General features: G+C 44.3%; 4 protein-coding genes across 6 annotated transcripts; 1 reads left to right on the forward strand and 3 right to left on the reverse strand.

Moving 5' to 3' along the window:
- Positions 1-3,391: 3,391 nt before the first annotated feature.
- LSC2_1 (succinate--CoA ligase beta chain) lies at positions 3,392-5,709 on the reverse strand. The gene is made up of 4 exons (XM_066118687.1): positions 5,529-5,709; positions 5,336-5,431; positions 4,103-5,252; positions 3,392-4,024 (listed from the first exon to the last, which is right to left on the reverse strand). The coding sequence occupies exons 1-4, from the start codon at positions 5,580-5,582 to the stop codon at positions 3,981-3,983; spliced, it is 1,344 nt and encodes a 447-aa protein (XP_065976208.1). The 5' UTR covers positions 5,583-5,709; the 3' UTR covers positions 3,392-3,980.
- A 1-nt stretch (position 5,710) lies between these two features.
- Positions 5,711-9,441, forward strand: J3458_005245 (uncharacterized protein). 3 transcript variants are annotated; one of them, XM_007817898.2, is made up of 5 exons: positions 5,711-6,757; positions 6,834-7,302; positions 7,365-7,433; positions 7,488-8,188; positions 8,258-9,441. In XM_007817898.2, exons 1-5 carry the CDS (start codon positions 6,592-6,594, stop codon positions 8,380-8,382), a joined length of 1,530 nt encoding a protein of 509 aa, XP_007816089.2. In that variant the 5' UTR covers positions 5,711-6,591; the 3' UTR covers positions 8,383-9,441. The 3 variants fall into 3 exon arrangements, with proteins under 3 accessions (XP_007816089.2, XP_065976210.1, XP_065976209.1); XM_066118689.1 differs by having other exon boundaries at positions 5,711-7,302; XM_066118688.1 differs by having other exon boundaries at positions 7,488-9,441.
- On the reverse strand, positions 8,638-9,096 carry J3458_005246 (uncharacterized protein; the record flags this gene model as incomplete). The annotated part of the gene is made up of 1 exon (XM_007817899.1): positions 8,638-9,096. The coding sequence occupies one exon, from the start codon at positions 9,094-9,096 to the stop codon at positions 8,638-8,640; it is 459 nt and encodes a 152-aa protein (XP_007816090.1).
- Positions 9,442-9,497: 56 nt separating the features above from the next.
- On the reverse strand, positions 9,498-10,782 carry ISA1_1 (Iron-sulfur assembly protein 1). Its single transcript, XM_007817900.2, has 2 exons — positions 10,056-10,782; positions 9,498-9,984 (listed from the first exon to the last, which is right to left on the reverse strand). The coding sequence occupies exons 1-2, from the start codon at positions 10,693-10,695 to the stop codon at positions 9,947-9,949; spliced, it is 678 nt and encodes a 225-aa protein (XP_007816091.2). The 5' UTR covers positions 10,696-10,782; the 3' UTR covers positions 9,498-9,946.
- Positions 10,783-18,075: the final 7,293 nt, after the last annotated feature.

Genomic DNA, 18,075 nt, shown 5'->3' on the forward strand with positions numbered 1-18,075 from the left:
TCTTAGTTTAATATTTTATAATTTCTTTTTATATTAATAAACTTTTAAGACTAGAACGTAATAAGATAATATTATCTCTTATTATTTAACTATAAGAGAATCCTAATTATTATAAAGTTAAACGCGTTTATCTTAATTTAAATTACCCTACTTAAGTTATAATATTAAAGAAGAGAGGCCCTTATAAAGGTATTCTTTAAATAATTAAATATTAGTTATTTTTCACTTATAAAGGTTAAGTAACTAGGCTTTTTATTATTTTAGCTCCCCTTTAATAAGGCGTTCAAAGGTACTATTATTTTAAAGTAGCTCTATATAAATTATTAGTAGAAGTTATAGAATTCTAAGAATACTTATATCTTATAATACGTAATTAATTCTTTCTATTCTTAAATAATTTATACTCGTTTTAAATCTATTAAAAAGCTATTAATTAATAAAATAAACCCTAGAAATTCCACGAAAACTTAATAAAAGATACACTTAAATAGCTTTATAAATAGCTTAGCTACTCGTATTTATTCTAATATTTAGGTAATATAAGAGGTATATCTCTCTTTTATTTTTAAGAAGATTAAAATATTATTTAAATATACTATATAAATAGTATTAATTAGCTCTTATAAGGCTTAATAAATATAATTTTAGAAAGTAATAGGCGCGTTTATAAGGTTAAAGGGTATAATTAAGTATTTATAATACCTATAATAGATTTAAAAGATTATCTTTTACTTATTCTTTTCTTTTATTTATATTTTATAATAAGTATTCTTAATATTAATCTTAAAGAAGAACTTAGTCTTTTAATATCTATTAAGTAACTTTAAAATTAAGGGTAATACGTAGTAATTCTTTTAAGTTACCTTATTTAACCCTTTATAATTTATATATAACCTTAAGGTTTTATTCTTTTTAAGTATAAATAAAATTAATACCTTAGCTAGGCTTTTTAAGGGTCTTATTCGTTTATTCGCTAGGTTTTTATTAATATACTAGTAAAGCTTCTTTAACTTAACTTAAAATAGTAGATAAATAGGTTTATAAGGTAATATAATACTAGGTAAAAGGTTAATATTATAATTAGTATTCTTATATAATAGTAAAGTCTTAAAATAATTATTTATAAAGATATTCTTAAAGCTATAAAGCTTTATTAAAATATTATTTATAAAATTATACCCTTTTATTAGCTTTTTACCTCTTAAGATAAGAAAGTCTTTCTTAGGTATACTAGTAATAGCGTAAATTTAAGCTATATTCTAGTACTTCTTAGTAAATTTACGGGGATTATCTAGTAAGAGACTCTCTTTTTAAGACTTATATTATTATTTTTAGCTATATATAATTATATGTATCTTTTATTTAGCTAGTATATATATTTTTATTAAGATAAGATTTCCCTTTAAGTTTAAATCTCTTTTAATAGTAACGTATAGTAGATTTAGGGTACGCTTATACCTATAAAAGTTAATAGCTTAAACGGGTACTTTATATATACTATATTAGGGAATTATAAGGGTTTTAATTAACTATAAAATAGAGGCTATTATCTTTACTTAATATAGTTTTTATTACCTTATAAAGTTAATACTAATAAGGTTAAGTATTATATAATTATTAAGATTAACGTAGGTTTTTATAATATTACACCTATATATAATAACTTTTATATTAAAGTATTAGCTTATTAATACTTTTTAGCTTAAAGCTAAAGTAAGGGTAATTACTTTAATCTTTAGGCGTTTTCTTAACTATTTAAGTTATTTTTAAGTAGTTTATTATAAGTAAATTAAAGGTAATTCTCGCTATTATAATTATAATAATATAGCTTTTTTTACTTAATTAAGTTTAGGTTTTAATTATAATAATTTAATTATAAGAACCTTTTATTATTAAGGTAAGCCTTTAATAAGTTACTTCTTTCTTATTAAGGTATCTTTAAAGAGTTTCTTAGTTAAGATAAGTTAACCTTTCACTTATTTCTTCTTAATATAATATTTTAAAATTATTAGGTAGTTTAAATTACTTCTTCTTAAGTTTTCTTAAAGATAAAGGTATATAGGTTTATATAATCTTAAAGTTTAAGTTATAACTTAATAAAAAGAATAAGCGCTTATAACTTTTTATTAGCTCTTTTTAAATATTTCTTTAATAAATTTAAGTAAATATTAAAGTTTATAAAGCTTTAATTTTCGCGTTACTTTACTTATTTTAATTATATAGCTATTTAAGCCTTATAATTTTTTATATCTTTTAAAAGTATAAGGGTTTAATCTTAAAACGTATTCTAATTATTCTTAAGGTTTTTCTTTTAATTTACTAGCTATTTATTAAGGTATTAATTCTATTTTACCTTATATTTTAAGTTTATATAATTTAAGGTAAAGAGAATTTTCTAGTAATTCTTATAATACTTATATTTTACTCTATTAAAAGTATAGTTTAGGTTATTTATTTAAATCTTATACTTTTAAGGGTTTATTAAATAATAAAGAAAGTTAATATTCTTAACTTATACTTTTTAATTATTACTTCTCTTTAAATTATAAAAGTTACACCTCTTTTTTACTATTAAGCGGGTAATTCTAAGAATTAATTTTTATAGCTTCTTTTTCTTTTCTTAAAGCTTTTATAACTTCTTTAATTAAGCGATTTAATTTTAAAGAGTTATAATAGCTTTATTTAATTATTTAAGTGTTTTCTCTTTACTTAAAGCTATTATATTCTTTTAATTACTTAATAATTCTATTAGGTTCTTTATTATTAGAGGTAAAAGCACCTATAAAATAGGGGTTCTTTAAGTGCTTATTTTTACTATTTTAATTAAATAACTTTTTAAGAAGCTTTAAGAATTATAAGATTATAAGAGAGACTAAAAGTTAAGTAATTAAGGTAAGGGTAGCTATATTATAATAACTTAAGCTTATTTTATTTTCTAGTTATATAAGATATAGGGGATATAGTTTTAAAGCTTCTATTCTACGTAACGTTATTAATCGCGTTACAGGTGGGCGGGGTTCCCTAACCACCTTATATATTTTATATTTTAACTTTATAATATATTATATTATATAATATTTTTATAATTATATATTTTAATATAAAATTAAGAAAATAAAATTAATTTAAAATATATATAAAAATTTAAAAAAATATTAAAAAATAAATAAAATTAATTAAAAATACCATTATATTATAAATAAGATCTATAGATAGATTAGAGATGGAAGTATATAGTAGAATACTTATGTATATTAAGATAATACTTATATATGTTTTAAAAAAAATCTTATTTATATTAAAATATAAATCTTTTATTTTAATAATATTATTATTTTTAATAAAATAATTTTTTTATTATAATACTTATAATATTTATTATATTTTAAAATATTATATTATATTATATTATTAATATATAAAAATAAATAAATAAATATATATATTTATATATAAAGTGGCCCGCCTTGGTGGGTGGCCCGCCTTGCTGTCTAGCACCACCTTTAGGTGGTGAGTGAAACGAGACGCCTAAAATAGTGGGGCGGGCACGAGTACCATTCCCAATGTCGCAGTTTTTGACTCGTATCGCAAAGCCACAAAGATCTGAATCGACGGATTGCCCGACACATCCAAGGTGATTTGTCCCATATGCGGCCCAGCTCGGTTCGTTATCAAGTCGTGGTGTTAATTCTGGTGCAGACAATTGTGCATTGTCATGTCAAATGCTGCTCTGCGGCCTCGCCTTTAAAGCCTCCAAACTCAACAACCATCACAGCACTCGGTTCCATCACTCCATCAGGCGGACCATGCATGGTAAATGGCAAACAACCCCAATCCGATTCTATTAACTGTGAAAGGCTGATTGCATGATACGTCAACAATACACTAGGCCGCCATCTGAGGCAACATTACTTGTAGCCTCCAAAATCCTGAAATATTACACGGAATGCCCATCTTTCCCAGTCCAAAAATGCACAATTTTAGATACCAAGGGTGAACTCGACTCCAACGTCAATGTCACGAGCTGCAAACCGCCAATCATTAGCATTTCTGAACCCGTGGAATGACGTTTGGTGAGGAAAAGTGGGACACAAATACTTACCCAGCTTGACGACCTTTGACAGCTGCACAGACTTTTCAGCGGCGCTTTGCAAGTCATCGATGGAGAAAATCTTCATGCCAGACTCGTTGATGATCTTGTGAGCCCGCTCAACGTTGGTGCCCTGCAGACGAGCGATGATGGGAATCTTAAGGTTGAGGTTCTCGACAGTCTTGATCAGTCCGGTGGCGATGTGGTCGCAACGAACAATACCACCGAAGATGTTGACGAAGATGGCGGTGACCTTGGGGTCGCTAGTGATGAGCTCAAAGGCCTCCTGAATTGCCGCAGGGGTAGCGCCACCACCGACGTCGAGGAAGTTGGCGGGCTGTCCACCGTTGAGCTTGATGATATCCATGGTGGCCATGGCCAAACCAGCACCGTTGACGAGGCAGCCAATGTCACCATCGAGCTTAATGAAGTTGAGGCCAGACTTGGCAGCGCGAACCTCATCAGGGTCCTCCTGAGTGGTGTCGCGCCACTCGAAAACCTCTTTCTGGCGGAAATTGGCATTGTCATCGAAGCCAAACTTGGCATCCATGCACAGAACCTGGTGGTCGTTGGTCTCGGAGAGAGGGTTGATCTCAATCTGAGTGGAGTCGCGCTCGACGAAGATCTTGTACAGCTTCTGGATGGTATCCTTGGCATCCTCAATGCACTGCTCGCTAAAGCCCAACTTGGTGGCAATGCCACGGGCAATATCGTCCGTTACACCCGTGTTGATGTCGATGTATGTGGTGATGATGGCGTCGGGGCTTTCTTTGGCCACGGTTTCAATATCCATGCCACCCTGGGACGAGGAGACGATAACAGGGGACTGGGAGGCACGATCCATGAGGATGGCTAGATAAAATTCGCGACGAGCGAACTTGCGCTCGCAAATGTAGACAGCGTTACAGAGACGGCCACCAGCGCCGGTCTGCTTGGTGATGAGCTTGTGGCCAATCATCTGCTGGGCAAACATCTCGGCCTCGTGAGGAGAGTAAATGACGCGGACACCTCCCTTGAGGCCGTTGTCAAAGGTACCCTTTCCTCGTCCACCGGCGAGGACCTGGGCCTTGATGACCATGTCCTCGGTGCCAATCTCCTTTGCAACAGCCTTGGCTTCTTCGGCAGTTTTGGCAACAGCGCCCTTAGGAACACCCACTCCATACTATATGCACCATACGGTCAGTAAGAGCTAGTATCCAACTGCCACCTGATGATGACGATCCGGAGCAGTCGGGGCTTTGTTACCTGTCGCAGAAGGTCGGCAGAACGGTACTCGTGAATACTCAGAGCCCGTCGTTGTTGTGCAACGCCAGGGAATCTGACGGCGGGGGCGACCTGAAGCTGTTGAGCGACATCTAATTAGCAGTCTGATACTAAGGGGATGGCAAGGGAAAAAAAATAAAAGCGCTAGGTCATGGACAAGACCAGATTGACGAACCTTGGAGGCGTTTAGAGCCGATGCCAGGGCACGGCTGCGTCCGATGTTGAACATGTTGGCGGGAGACTGGCAGCTGCCAATCGACTCGTGACAGAGGAAATAGAGGTATTCGCGATGAGGTCAAGGTGAAAGGACGGGATTGAGGTAAAGGCACAAGGCACAAGGCACCACCAGAAACAGCTCTCAAACCTCAAACAGGAAACCAGCGTGGCAGTTTGGGCCTAGCCGACCCGAGTTTCGCCGGTACTTGGGGCGGAAAAAGGTAGCGCCGTCCCCAGCTTGAGCACAACGGGTCAGAAAGTCGCACATCATCATCGTTGCTCGTACCTCGTGCATCATCATCAATTGGGCGGAATTGACGGACCGGACCTATTCACCACCTCTTTGCAATAGCGGATTCTTATGCAGAATCCAAATTTTTGAACTTCTGTGTCTTCATGTTGCGTTACAGACCGACTCCCGGTGTTCGCATCCCAGCACATTGAGCAACAACCAGTTGCGACTTCCTCTCTGGTCAATGCTAAAAGCATGGCACATGACCACTTGCAGGGCTGGCAAAGCTTCCATCGTTTATCTCCTTTATAACATCTCTTGTCCTACACCGGTATTCGTTCATTGTTCGTCGAAGGCGGTGTTTTCTTCGTTCGCACCTTCACCAACCAAAACCCCTGCATCTCCCATCTCTTGCAGTTCCACCATGCGCACCATCGTCTTTAGAACAAGGTCCCCGGCCCCCCTGCCTCGCGCCTCGGAATGCATCCAATCCAGAGGCGCCATCTGATTTGCAATATGCATCTCGTACAACCAGCCATTCCCCCATCACCAACCGGACGAGGCCCGTCCTCCAACTCTCCGGCCTGTTGTGAGATTGTATGTATGCTTCCGGAGCCCGGACCATGAAAAGAATCTATCAACTTGCGCGCATGCCCCATTATGCCGACATGGGCCAACCTCATCACTTCGGCCACCTCACTTGCATTTCTTCCAGTTTCATTCTTCACGAAGGTTTCTCCATCTTTCTGCGTCCTTCACTGTGAATTGACACTTTGATATTGTCATAATAATGAGCATCATTCAAGAAATCTGGTCCGCGCCATCATGGATTATCATTGTGGCTATCAGCGCCTTCGCTTTCTCACTCGTATGGATTAGACACAAAGTAGCTGGAGTTCGAATTCAGCTCGCCGGTGGTGCCAGGGCGCCAGTGCTGGCAGCCAACCTGTTTTCCGGTATGAATGCGCCGGAAACTACTTTACAATTTATGGGCATTGGTTCTATTTATTGATCCGCCGTCTCAAAATGCAGCTACCAAACTATATATTGATATTGGGTCCCATCAGTATAATAACAAGCTTGCCCAATGGTGTAACGATGTATTGGATAGCAAGCAAACCAATTATGCCGAGTTTAGTTTGACGGGGAAGAAGAGAGTTCTCATTACACGGGAGCCTGAGCAGATCAAGACCATCTTAGCTACCAAATTTGCCAACTTCGGACATGGTCCGCAGTGGCATCGTCTATGGCGACCGTTTCTCGGCGATGGCATATTTGCGACTGACGGTGATGATTGGCATCGCAGCAGGGGGCTGATTCGGCCAATGTTTGTCAAGGACAGACTGCGAAATCTGGTCATTTTCGACAATTGTACTAGGAAACTCTTGTCAAGATTGCCACCATCTGGAACGACAATTGACATCAAGGACTTGTTTTACAGATGGACTCTGGATACTACCACGGACTTTCTCCTAGGAGAAAATACCAATAGTTTGGACAAGTAAGTAACTAGTGACCAGTCAACATACAAAGTTGTATATGCTAAGTGTGACATCTATAAAGTCCCCACGATGAAGTTGCAGAAGCAATGTCTGTCGCGCAAAGGATTCAAATGTACATATTCGTCTTAAAGTATGTCGTTTCCCTGAATCTCTGTCGCAAACCACGTTTTAACAAAACCTGCAGCCCAATAGCTCCTCTGATTCCAAAAGGAGAGTATTATCGTTGCATCAGAAAACTGGAAGAATTCATTGAACCAATAATCCAACGTGCTATTTCATTGCCTCAACATGAGCTCGAGGAGCTTTCAAAGATTGACAGTCAATATACCTTTCTTCATAGCATCGCTCGAGTTACAAAAGACCCAAAAGTCATTCGGGACGAAATAATGTCAGTCCTCCTAGCTGGGAGGGATACTACTGCAGCTACATTGTCGTGGGTTATGTATGAGATGGCATATGTCTCCGAGACTTGGGCGAAGCTGCGCGAGGAGATCCTCAACGAATTGGGTCCCCACGGCATGCCGACGTACGAAACACTAAAGAAAATGCAGTACCTGAAGAATGTCCTCAACGAGGTGCTTCGACTTCACCCAGCTGTACCCATCAACATGCGTCAAGCTTTAGAGGACACTGTGATCCCAGGTGCTCCTGGTCAACCCGACGTCGCCCTCCTGAAGGGAGATACGGTCACAATCAACACAATTGGCATGCATGCCCGAAAAGACTTGTATCCTCCTATTTCCAAAGACTTTGCTGATCCGGCCGTATTCAGTCCAGAGCGTTGGGAACATTGGATCCCGACACCGTGGACCTACACACCGTTTAGTGGCGGACCTAGGATATGTGTGGGCCAGAACTTTGCTTTGACTGAAATGGCCTTCTGCTGTGAGTCGAATTAAGTCGTCAAAGTCCGTATAGAAGAGAGTCTTTGGTTACTGACACGCTTTGGTACAGTGGTTCGGTTAGCCCAAACATATGAGAGGCTGGAGTATCGAGGAGACTGGCATGCACAGCGCTTACGGGCTGACATTATCGGGACGCCTGCACTTGAAGTGCCCATAGCGCTGTTCGAGCCATAAATTTTTCAACGCGTACATGAATGAAACGATGAAATGAGACGATGTGGAATGCGGCAACGAATTTTATTCCGTTTCAGACACAAAATTCTTCCCTATTCATCCATAGCTCCCTGGTAGATACCCAAATACAACTCGTACACGTGAATGAATAAGGAAATGAGTGTGACCTATAATCATATCCAAGAGCTTGCGAACGTGCCGATGTCAAATGCAGCCACAAAAGTATCAAGATAGGAGAAAGACTCATGCACTCCTTTACAACCACCCTGTCCACGGTGTACTCAAAACCTTCCCTTTATCATCAAACTTGATGCCCTCGCCCTTGAGAAGACTTCGCTTCTCACCGAGTGTGATCCCCTCTCCATCCCGCGGCCATTTTCCCTTGAACCCTCCTAGCGTCATACCAGTCGCGACGACTCTATGACAAGGGACTTCAGGCGCGAAAGGATTGCGTCGCAGGGCGTTGCCTACCGCCCTGGGTGACGAGCCAAGGTACTTGGAGAGTAGACCATAGGTAGTGACTTGGCCTTCAGGGATGTGGCAAAGCGCCGTCCAGACTCGCTTCTCAAAATCTGTACGGCTAGAGCGGGCGATTCGTGAGAGTTGCACTTGCATGCTCGCAGGGGTACTTGCTGGCATGGCCGTCTTCTTGCGGGACGTTTTGGCTCCCGAGGCAGCGGACTTGTCGTCTTTGTGTTTGCCGTACAGAGCCATTGGGGACAGACAAACCCTTTGAACGGAAACTCGTGTGCAAGTACGTGAAATTGAGTACACGAATGGACGGGCGGATGGACGGAGAGAGCGTTTGGGAATGTATACAAGTGGGATGATCAGAAGAGTGTAGTGGAGGTTGAGCTGCGGACTATTATATATGTTTCTTCTTGGATTGTTGCCTTGGATGTGTTAGCCAAGCGCTTCCATGGGATGAAAGTATTTATCGACTCGCGTGAACCGTGAACTTGCATGACAAATCCGGGCGTGAAATCTTCCATATCGAAAGCAACACGCGACGCCAAACCACGTGACGCCACTTACGCCCTGCGAGTGATTCCGAAGCAGTTGCGACTAAACAGCTATTCATGACACTATCGGACATGTGGGCTATGGAGATTTTGGTGATCGTATCATTATTGGTATCATTACGCTACACATGTTTCTATTCAATGCAGCATTCTAGCACAATCCTCCAAGTGATTTTGCCCGCCGTGAGTACATGTACAATGAGGGGTACTGATGATTTAATAACTTCGCAGGCATTCCTGCGTACATGCCGTCCGTGTGAAATACAAGTCCAATGATGCGCCACATGATGCTATTACATCTTCTACGGTTTCGGGCAGTCGTGCTGATTGATCGTATCGTGAGACAATTGTGTTGAAAAATGGCCATCAATACAAGAAGTCCGAGTTGTCAGGAACCTGCGAAACCGCATGAGACATCCCTTGCTAGAAGTTCCTGATCCGTGAAATGCAGTGTTTGTGTAATATATAGCCGTCCTCGTCTCAGGGACGGTATGAGCCATGTTTCTTATCTTCTTGTTGCTGTATTGTTCTTTCTCTGCGTTTTACACCATGAAGGATTCGCCGCAGCCGCATTGTTCCTCTGTATATCCCGATTAGCACCTGCTTGATCCTCCCGGTTCAAGACAAAAGGGAAAAATTAAAAAAACATACTTATGTTGGGATTCTTGAAGACGAATCGTTGGTTCAGCTTGTCCTCAGCCCAGTCCATTTCGGTCCCGATGATGCTGAACAGGGCTTTGCTATCGATGAGCACCTTGACTCCATCTTGCTCAACCATCTCATCAAATGTACCAGGCTTGTCCACATATTCCAAGTGATACGCCAGGCCACTGCAGCCCCGGTTACGAACGCCGACTTTGATGAGCTTGGGTTCCGGCTGGTCTAGCATCGACCGGAGCTGCTCTACAGCGGCAGGCGTGAGTTTCATGGCCGCTTTCCGAGGACGTAACTTTGGCCGTGGGCGCGTAGCTCTGGACTTTTGTGCTGCCGGTTCGCTGGGCTTTGAGATTGATGCTGGCTCTTTCGCTGGCGCTTTCGGGTCTGGAGTGGCGAGCGGTGTTGCTGGGTTTGCTTGTCTTGGTGGCGGGCGTGTCTCGTGAACCCGCGGCAGGGCCTCTGGGGCAGCTATCGGGGTCTCGGGAATGCTATCCCTATCGACGTTGCGGGTGGTGGATGTCGGCAATGAGTATGAATGATATGCTGAGGCGAATAGTCGCGGCGCCGAAATCTGCCGAAGTGAGTGGCAACTTTGTCGCATTGCGACACGAGCTACCAGAGTGTGGGCGTTCATCTCGGCGGCATGGGGTTCAAAGAGTATTCGTGAAATCAGTTCAGTAATGGTGCTGCTGGACTGTCAGTGCTGCTCATGCTGTATTTCACGAGGTGTTTTGTTGGAAAAGGCAATCTCCTCCTCGAAGTCGGCAAGTCGGCTGACAAAGACATCGACGAACGGATGGGGCTTCGGTTACCGTGTGGCATGATTGAGTAATGCCGCATCCGGCCGAGCCAATCAACGGCTGCAAATTACTAACAGCCCATGTTGCCACTTTGGGATGCGGTGGGCATTTAGACGTCGAAGTTCAGACCTCGGCGAGATCAAACACAAAATTAAGGTATCATGTAATAGTAATAACAGCGATATTGATATAATATGATTTTCAGATCACTCTCGACAACAGAGATGTAGCTTAAGCATTTGCCCACCTGCCCAGAACCTGTGTGGTGTGTTTGATGGTTTCGTCATCAACATACCTCCGTACACCCTCAACATATCTTCGTCTTTTTCCAGCGTGGCGATAAACATTATTCCTGTGGGCTCGCAGTTTCTAATAGCACTATAGATTGTTGGGGTACCTATCGTGTTAGGCGAAATATAATTCGCCTCGTCACGGCAAGAGAAGCACGCCAGGCACGAGTAAACAGGCAACGGGTGGTAAAGCAGCTCCAGGATTGAACAAATCCATCCATATTTGAACAGCTTTGCGAGTATATGGAACCGGACTCACCCTTCACCACACCTTACGCTGCAATTACCTATCGCGGACCTTTTTAATTACATAGTATGGGATGAAGCAGGTTCCGTTTGTTCACCAACGGCGTGTCGTGATCAAAACCCGCTGGCTACCCTAGACAAAAAGTTGTTCACAATGAAGATTCTGACGAACTACTCCGCACTTGGTCACGGCTTGGCATTTGCGCCAAATGACCACTGCTATGCTGTACCATGACCAAATGCACTGTCAGCCACGCGATTCAACCCAGTGGCGTCGTAACAGGCACCGGCGAGATTCTAGTCCGCATAAAGGCGTTTGACGGGCATGTTCAACAACTCAGCCTGAACACAGCCATACTCCATACTCCCGTAACTCCGTGCTCAATGTCAAGATGCTGAAATGGCTCTACGGAACAAGTCGCATGCAACCAAGTGGGCACTTGCTAAGGGGCACATCATCTTCCCATGGCACCGGTACTGACCCTCCTGCAAGATGACGGCCGGATTCTTGCCTCCCAACTGGGGACGCGTGTTTGGATGACGCTAAAAAGAAGTCATCAGCACGACTCGATCGTTTCCTCGAATTCATGCGCAGAAACGAATTTTCGTTGCCGCGAACACGCAGAGATTGAACCTTGGCCGGTGCGAGTAGCCAAAACAGACCACATTGACAGGCAAAATTACCCGACTGATTTCGCGTGATAAGGGGCCATTGTGGATTCGAAAAAAAAAAAAATAACATACCCAAGCTAATACGGGAAGTGAGACCTGGGGCCATGACAGCCCAAAGCCAGGAGACCCCAGCATCGGGAGCGGGATCCGGTCAGAAAGCAGAATATGACAGGAGTCTGAGGAGCGGTCTGGGCCGGCTTCTTCGCCTACCGGAGAAGGACAAATTATTACGTGGTCACAATAGCCAGACTGGACCGTCCCAGTGACATGGGATGAGCAGACCCTGCGGAAATCACATGCAGCGGACAATTTCGTGACCCGCTCGGTCGGCTTGTCATGTAGAATGCAAGTCCGGATGTTGCACTTGGCAATGGCTTCTGGTGGATATCTGGATATATCACTCTTTGGGGAAAAGGCTTTACATGTCACGGGTGGAATAAAGCCGAAGGCGAATCTTTGCTATTCAGACTTGCGCCAGGCTGTGTTTCCTTTGCGAATTCATCTCACAGCCTTTCGAGTGCCGCATTCCCTTCATCGTGTGTGCCTACCTGTCTTGCCGGCGAGAAGTTGAGACGGGGGTTGGCGAAGCTGTTGCCCGTAAGAGACCCAATTCGCAAAACATAATTTGCCTGATACGGAACCTGGACAACGGGACGACGGTGGCAAGGTGGTTCTCTGACGGAGGCAATGCGGGCCGTGATGGGATGGCGGCCAAGAGTGCCAGGGTTCGCGGTGGGTTCGCAACATCGCCAATATAAATGACGTGGTCACATACGCCAGGCCTTGCATTTTAGGGCGCCACGAGTAACAGGACTCTTTGTCAGGCCACTGCCGACACTGGCGGTTCGTGTTACTGTCACAAGGATCAAACGGTGGCTCAGCCAGACGCAACACTCCGTAATGATAAATGGTGAACGCATGCATGTATATTCCAATGCAAGCGATCGTCTCCTCCGTACCCCGTATTACTATGACCTTTTTCTCCGTATATATTCCGTACCGCGCAGCAAAAAAAGCCATGTTCCCCCCTGGTCCTCCCCTTCGGTTGGTCCGTGAGTATCCCTCATTATACAGCTCGAACGTTCTGTATGGTGCTTGTACAGCCTCCCGAAATATGGTATATTGCATCGAGGACATGTTATATCACGATACAACGTAACAATTGTCCCATTACGTTGTACGTTGCTCGGTAAAAGCGTTGGCCACGCAAATTTAAATTTAAGCGAATCCACATAGCTGGCAATCGCGTAAAGGGGTTCGACAGGAAAGACGCATTACATCTGATTTCATGCAGTATTGCTAGCTTGGTATCCAGTGTCCACAATAACCGACGTCACTCAGACTAGTCAGCAGGGTCCGATAACATCTGATGTCCGAGGAATTGCCAATCCGTAGTCAAATACAGGAAGTCAACTTCAAACACCCGCGTCTCTGTAGCGCTGTATTAGCGTCCAGGCCCGGCCACCTTCTCCCAGGCTCAGTAGCACTACGCTCACCACGTGTATGCTTGGCTCAGCTCTGCATTCTTCTTCGGCTACCGCGGCGGTATTCAACCCTGTTGATAATTCAGCGCGTCCTCGCATGACGAGCCGTTGTATCTCAGCGTGGAGATGTCAGGGTTGAGGCCGTAAAAGAGAAAAAGTGCCTGTTGGATAACGGCAGAACAAGCATTGAAGCGTTCGCATGAAACTAGCTGGGATCTCTGCTGGCTAAAATCTATGCGTTTTCAAACCGGCAGTGCTCACGGCACTTGAATTCCAATTAACGCCAAGCATATCAACTAGCAGCTTGGTGACAAGTCGCAAGATTGATACTATCCTACCAGGGAAACTGTAGTGCCCATCGCAGTAGATATCCGAGGCTTAGGTCTGCATGTAACAGGACTTTTGTACCATTCACAAGTTGTCGTCATTGCAATGTATGTATGTCTTACTGTCTCGAACTGTATGTCGTGATCATGGTGCAATGGATTGTCTGTGCCCTTCGACAATTCTGGAAGTTGATGATTCTTCAGACTCTGATGAAGCTCTAAACCAGGATTTTTCGTACACAACACGCAGGATAATGGTCTTTGCTGACCCATTGTTGATGTCGTGGTAGTCTCCTCAAAAGGCCACAGGAAGCTTGAGGTTTACGAGGCCCCTGAGCTTTCAACACCAAACACAGGACAGAGGCATGTGTGCTTATTCAAATCAAACGTGATGCCGTTTGGCCATGGTCTGCGGCTATCGAGGTTCGACTGCCTCCTCCGGTGGATCCAGGTAGCTTTTTCTGACTGCGATTCGAGTGAGTCGGGCGAAACTCCAAGTACCGGGATGGGGGTTCACCAGAAAAGTCTTCAAGCCTAGTCCTCTGTAGCGCTTGCTCTGTACGGAGTCGTTTTTACATATTAGCACGGGCCAATCTGATGAATGGAGCGTTCTCCCCGCAGATGCCGGGAGCACCTATTGATCTTTATGCGGTTGGTTGAAGAGCTTGAAAGGCTAATCGGAGGGCCCGCAAAGTCGAGAGAGTTCTATCTTGCATGGCCGATCTCGTAGTACCAGCAACTTGACCGGCAAGCTGGTCGAGCCTTTGGGTCTGGAGTCTTTCCAACGTTGGTTCGACCAACAGTTGAAGAGGCAACAGCAAGCACGCATCCATCAGCGGCTGCTCCTTCCCTGCTCGGTCCGGATTGAAGACGGGCCAGCAAATAGCGGAACGCGGGAGGCGCTGCCGACCCCGCCGCTACCAACGCCAGCACCAGCACTAGCCCACATGCAGACATGGACGGACCAGAACTCGATTCAATCACCACACTGGGGCTCTTGGCCCGTCCCGTTCAACTCCGAGACGCGGATCCAATTGCCTAACATATGAAATTTCCAATATTCCAATGTTCCCACAGGAAACGCACTACCTAGTAATACTGGCACGGTAGCCCTGCAATGTGACGAGTTCATCCCTACGGACAACATAAAAGAGACCAGACCACTTGTACCCCGTATTACGGAGCGGTAATTTCTGACTACAGGGCCGCGCAGCGACCAGCGTCAACGGCGTACAATTGATGCTCATCACGGCTGGATGGCCCACGCGGTCCAGGCCTTTTCCCCTTGCCATGGTAGGACGTCAAATGCAACATTTCAAGTGTGGTGGCGAATGCTTGTCCAGTGTTGGATGGACCCTGCAGACCGAGATACAACATGGCGACGCGTAGGAAGCTGGAATTGGCCCAAATCTGTGCGACAACGGGTTCTGGTGTGAAGACATGTGCATCACAGGCATATTGCGGGATGGGATTAGGCTCTAGCGCTAGGCACAAGGGCAGCGAGGCATCTTGCGCGCTCTAGCTAGGATGTGATGATGCGCGGATGCGGATGGCGATGCGGATGGTCATGGTGACGGTGGTGGTGATGACGGTGGATGTCGTCGCAGCACGCACGCCATTCAGGCACAGCGGCAGTCCCATCATTTATCGAATGTTTTGGTGTATTCGGTGGCGCAACTCGTCACTGCATGTACGAACGCTAGCGTCTGATATGCTTCGTCTCGGTGGTTGCCAACTCGCTCCAAAGAGTCAACTGGTCCCTTGCAGCAGAGACGGGGTGTTGAGAAGAAGAAATAGAAAATGCTTGTCGACTGTAGGTTTAGCGCCCGAGGTCGACCGTTGGACAGGTTGAAGGGTTTGGCCACGTTGGCCATGTGTGCGGTTCCCAGCATGCCAAACAGATACGTATGCATGTGCAGTCACATCAAGCGCATGCCCGCAACTATGTAGTATGTAGTATGACATTAGTATTATTCCACGCTGTACGATTGCTGTACGATTGCATCATTGCTTTGGCTGTGCGTAGTCACCACAAGCAACTCTCCGTAGCTCAACTACCCTGTACATCAGGGTTCAATCATCCCGAGTATCTACTCCTAGGTAGGTACCTACATGACATATGGATGCATATGACCCCGCGTGCTCATCCATGGAAATCGTGCTCAGGGGCCGAGACGCGAAACAAAACATGGCTTTGAGCAAGGGAAGCGTAAAAGGGAAGACACGAGACTGCGGAGAAGCAGTTTTGAACAAGGTAAGGAGCCTGCCCTTGAAACGGCACGGCAAGGGGCAAGTATTGATTGATCCTCACGATATGTAGGAACGGCAGGAACGAACAGTCCAGCGGGCTTTGGAACCGGTGGCTCGAGAAATATACCAACTTGATATATACACACACGGTACTGTAGGCTACTCGAGGGCAAGACCGTGTCTCCCTTGTCCCCCTTGGCTCGAAAAGGAAGAACTACCACTCATAACTACAGAGTACACACAATACTCGATACATACTCCGCACAGGAGGTACATATCGAGACTCCCTCTCCGACAAGGGCAAGCCACGTTGGTGGGACGAGGTGGGTACTCCAATGTCTTACAATCAGACGAAAAAAAGCCACCGGTGACGATCAGGCTGTGTAGACCGAGGGAAAGAAAAGAAAAGGGAATCGACGAGGTGTCAGTTGCTTTTTGGCAAAGTGAAGAAGCATCTGGTGGAAATTGAGGACCGTGCGAGCCTCAAAACGAGACGGTTGGGCTTTTATCTGGAAGTGGAACACCACTGATTGCAACACATGGCTTGTTATGCAGTCTGCTTTTTTTTTCTTTTTTTTTTTCTTTGATAAACTTGGTAGTACTTTGCACTCCTTTTTTCCAACGTGCATGCTGGTCTCCTGACGCTGAGGAGTCAAATGTCGCCCTGCTGGTGCTATTCCCATGTTGGGACTGTATGCGTGGGCAATGTGACGTATGCACATACACACATACATACATACATTCATACGTGCATAGTGCCAAAGAAGAAGACGAAGCAATACGGAGCACCCCGGCTCCAGTTCAATTACCAGACGACGCCTTGACTTGTTTAGTGGCCGTTAGCTGGCGATGGCTCATATGTACGAACATCTGACAGGGGCCCGACAAAAAAACACCCCATTCTCGTAGTACATATTAGTACCAACGGCCGTGAAATGTTTCCATCCCATATTCTTTTCCCCCATGTAATCATACTAATAATACCACAGGTACTCCGTAACTCATTTGTCTGGGACCCGATGCCGCATTGGAGTCCAGGTGAGGACCGCGAGAGCGCCTCGTTCTCTTGGCGTTTCTGCTCTTGGCGCTATCACATCTCACTGACACAGAGAGGCACGAGTGAAATGGCCTGGCTACACGACGGCCCGGAGGGAAGTCCAAGACATGACACATTTTATTACTGTGGGTTCTGGGCTTTCCGTACGGGGGAGATGCAATTCCCAACTGAACTGTGCAATGTGATGCAACAGTTGGACCTTGAAGGGCATGGATGGGTATGCGTGTGTTTGCTATGTGGCACAAAGGTGCTGTGGGCTTGTCAAGGCGTTTCGTCAATCTGCAAGGCACATGTACTAGATCCCAAAGCTGATGATGAGTGTTCTACTCGGCACATGGCATGGAAGACAGGCTTCCGGGGTTGATACTCCGTGCTCGCAAGTGCCGTGCGCGGTGCAATGCTTTTCTCCATTCCTAGCAGCGCGATTCGTGGAATAGTATTCTACATGTTGCAAACTTCTGTCTCGATTGGATACATCCCGCGTCCCGCCTTTCTGTTGTCTGTGTGCGTGCATGTCGTTGCTTGATTTGGTAATGCACAGAGTAGGAGCTGCTCGGAATGCTCAGTTTAGCTTCAAATTGGTTTCCGAGACTTTCAATTTCTCGTCTCAGGTTCCAAACCCAACGAAAATCAGCTCCAGGGGACATGACCAGCTCCCGAGGCCAATGATTCGGTCAAACTTGATGCCTGTTTGCAGCTCCCAGCCAAACGGGAACACGCAACCAAGTTGCTGGTCGCATGTATCGCGGATATTGTATGGGAGAGATGTGTGAGTGAGTGAGTGAGCGTAGAAGAACCGGAGAGCAGCCTTATTTTTCGTGACTTCTTGCTGCTTCTCATTTCATTTATTTTATTTTAATTTTTTGTCTTGTCGTTGCGCTGACCAAGG

This window comes from Metarhizium acridum (assembly GCF_019434415.1).
Source record: "Metarhizium acridum strain ARSEF 324 chromosome Unknown scaffold_31, whole genome shotgun sequence".
Taxonomy (NCBI): domain Eukaryota; kingdom Fungi; phylum Ascomycota; class Sordariomycetes; order Hypocreales; family Clavicipitaceae; genus Metarhizium; species Metarhizium acridum.

Coding starts and splice junctions, on each gene's coding strand:
- J3458_005245 (XM_007817898.2), top strand. CDS start 6,592: ATGAGCATCATTCAAGAAATCTGGTCCGCGCCATCATGGATTATCATT. Junction 6,758..6,833: donor GGCAGCCAACCTGTTTTCCG/GTATGAATGCGC, acceptor CTCAAAATGCAG/CTACCAAACTATATATTGAT. Junction 7,434..7,487: donor ATGTACATATTCGTCTTAAA/GTATGTCGTTTC, acceptor CAAAACCTGCAG/CCCAATAGCTCCTCTGATTC.
- LSC2_1 (XM_066118687.1), bottom strand. CDS start 5,582: ATGTTCAACATCGGACGCAGCCGTGCCCTGGCATCGGCTCTAAACGCC. Junction 5,253..5,335: donor CTGCCGACCTTCTGCGACAG/GTAACAAAGCCC, acceptor TGGTGCATATAG/TATGGAGTGGGTGTTCCTAA. Junction 4,025..4,102: donor GTCAAAGGTCGTCAAGCTGG/GTAAGTATTTGT, acceptor GGCGGTTTGCAG/CTCGTGACATTGACGTTGGA.
- ISA1_1 (XM_007817900.2), bottom strand. CDS start 10,695: ATGAACGCCCACACTCTGGTAGCTCGTGTCGCAATGCGACAAAGTTGC. Junction 9,985..10,055: donor CTTCAAGAATCCCAACATAA/GTATGTTTTTTT, acceptor CGGGATATACAG/AGGAACAATGCGGCTGCGGC.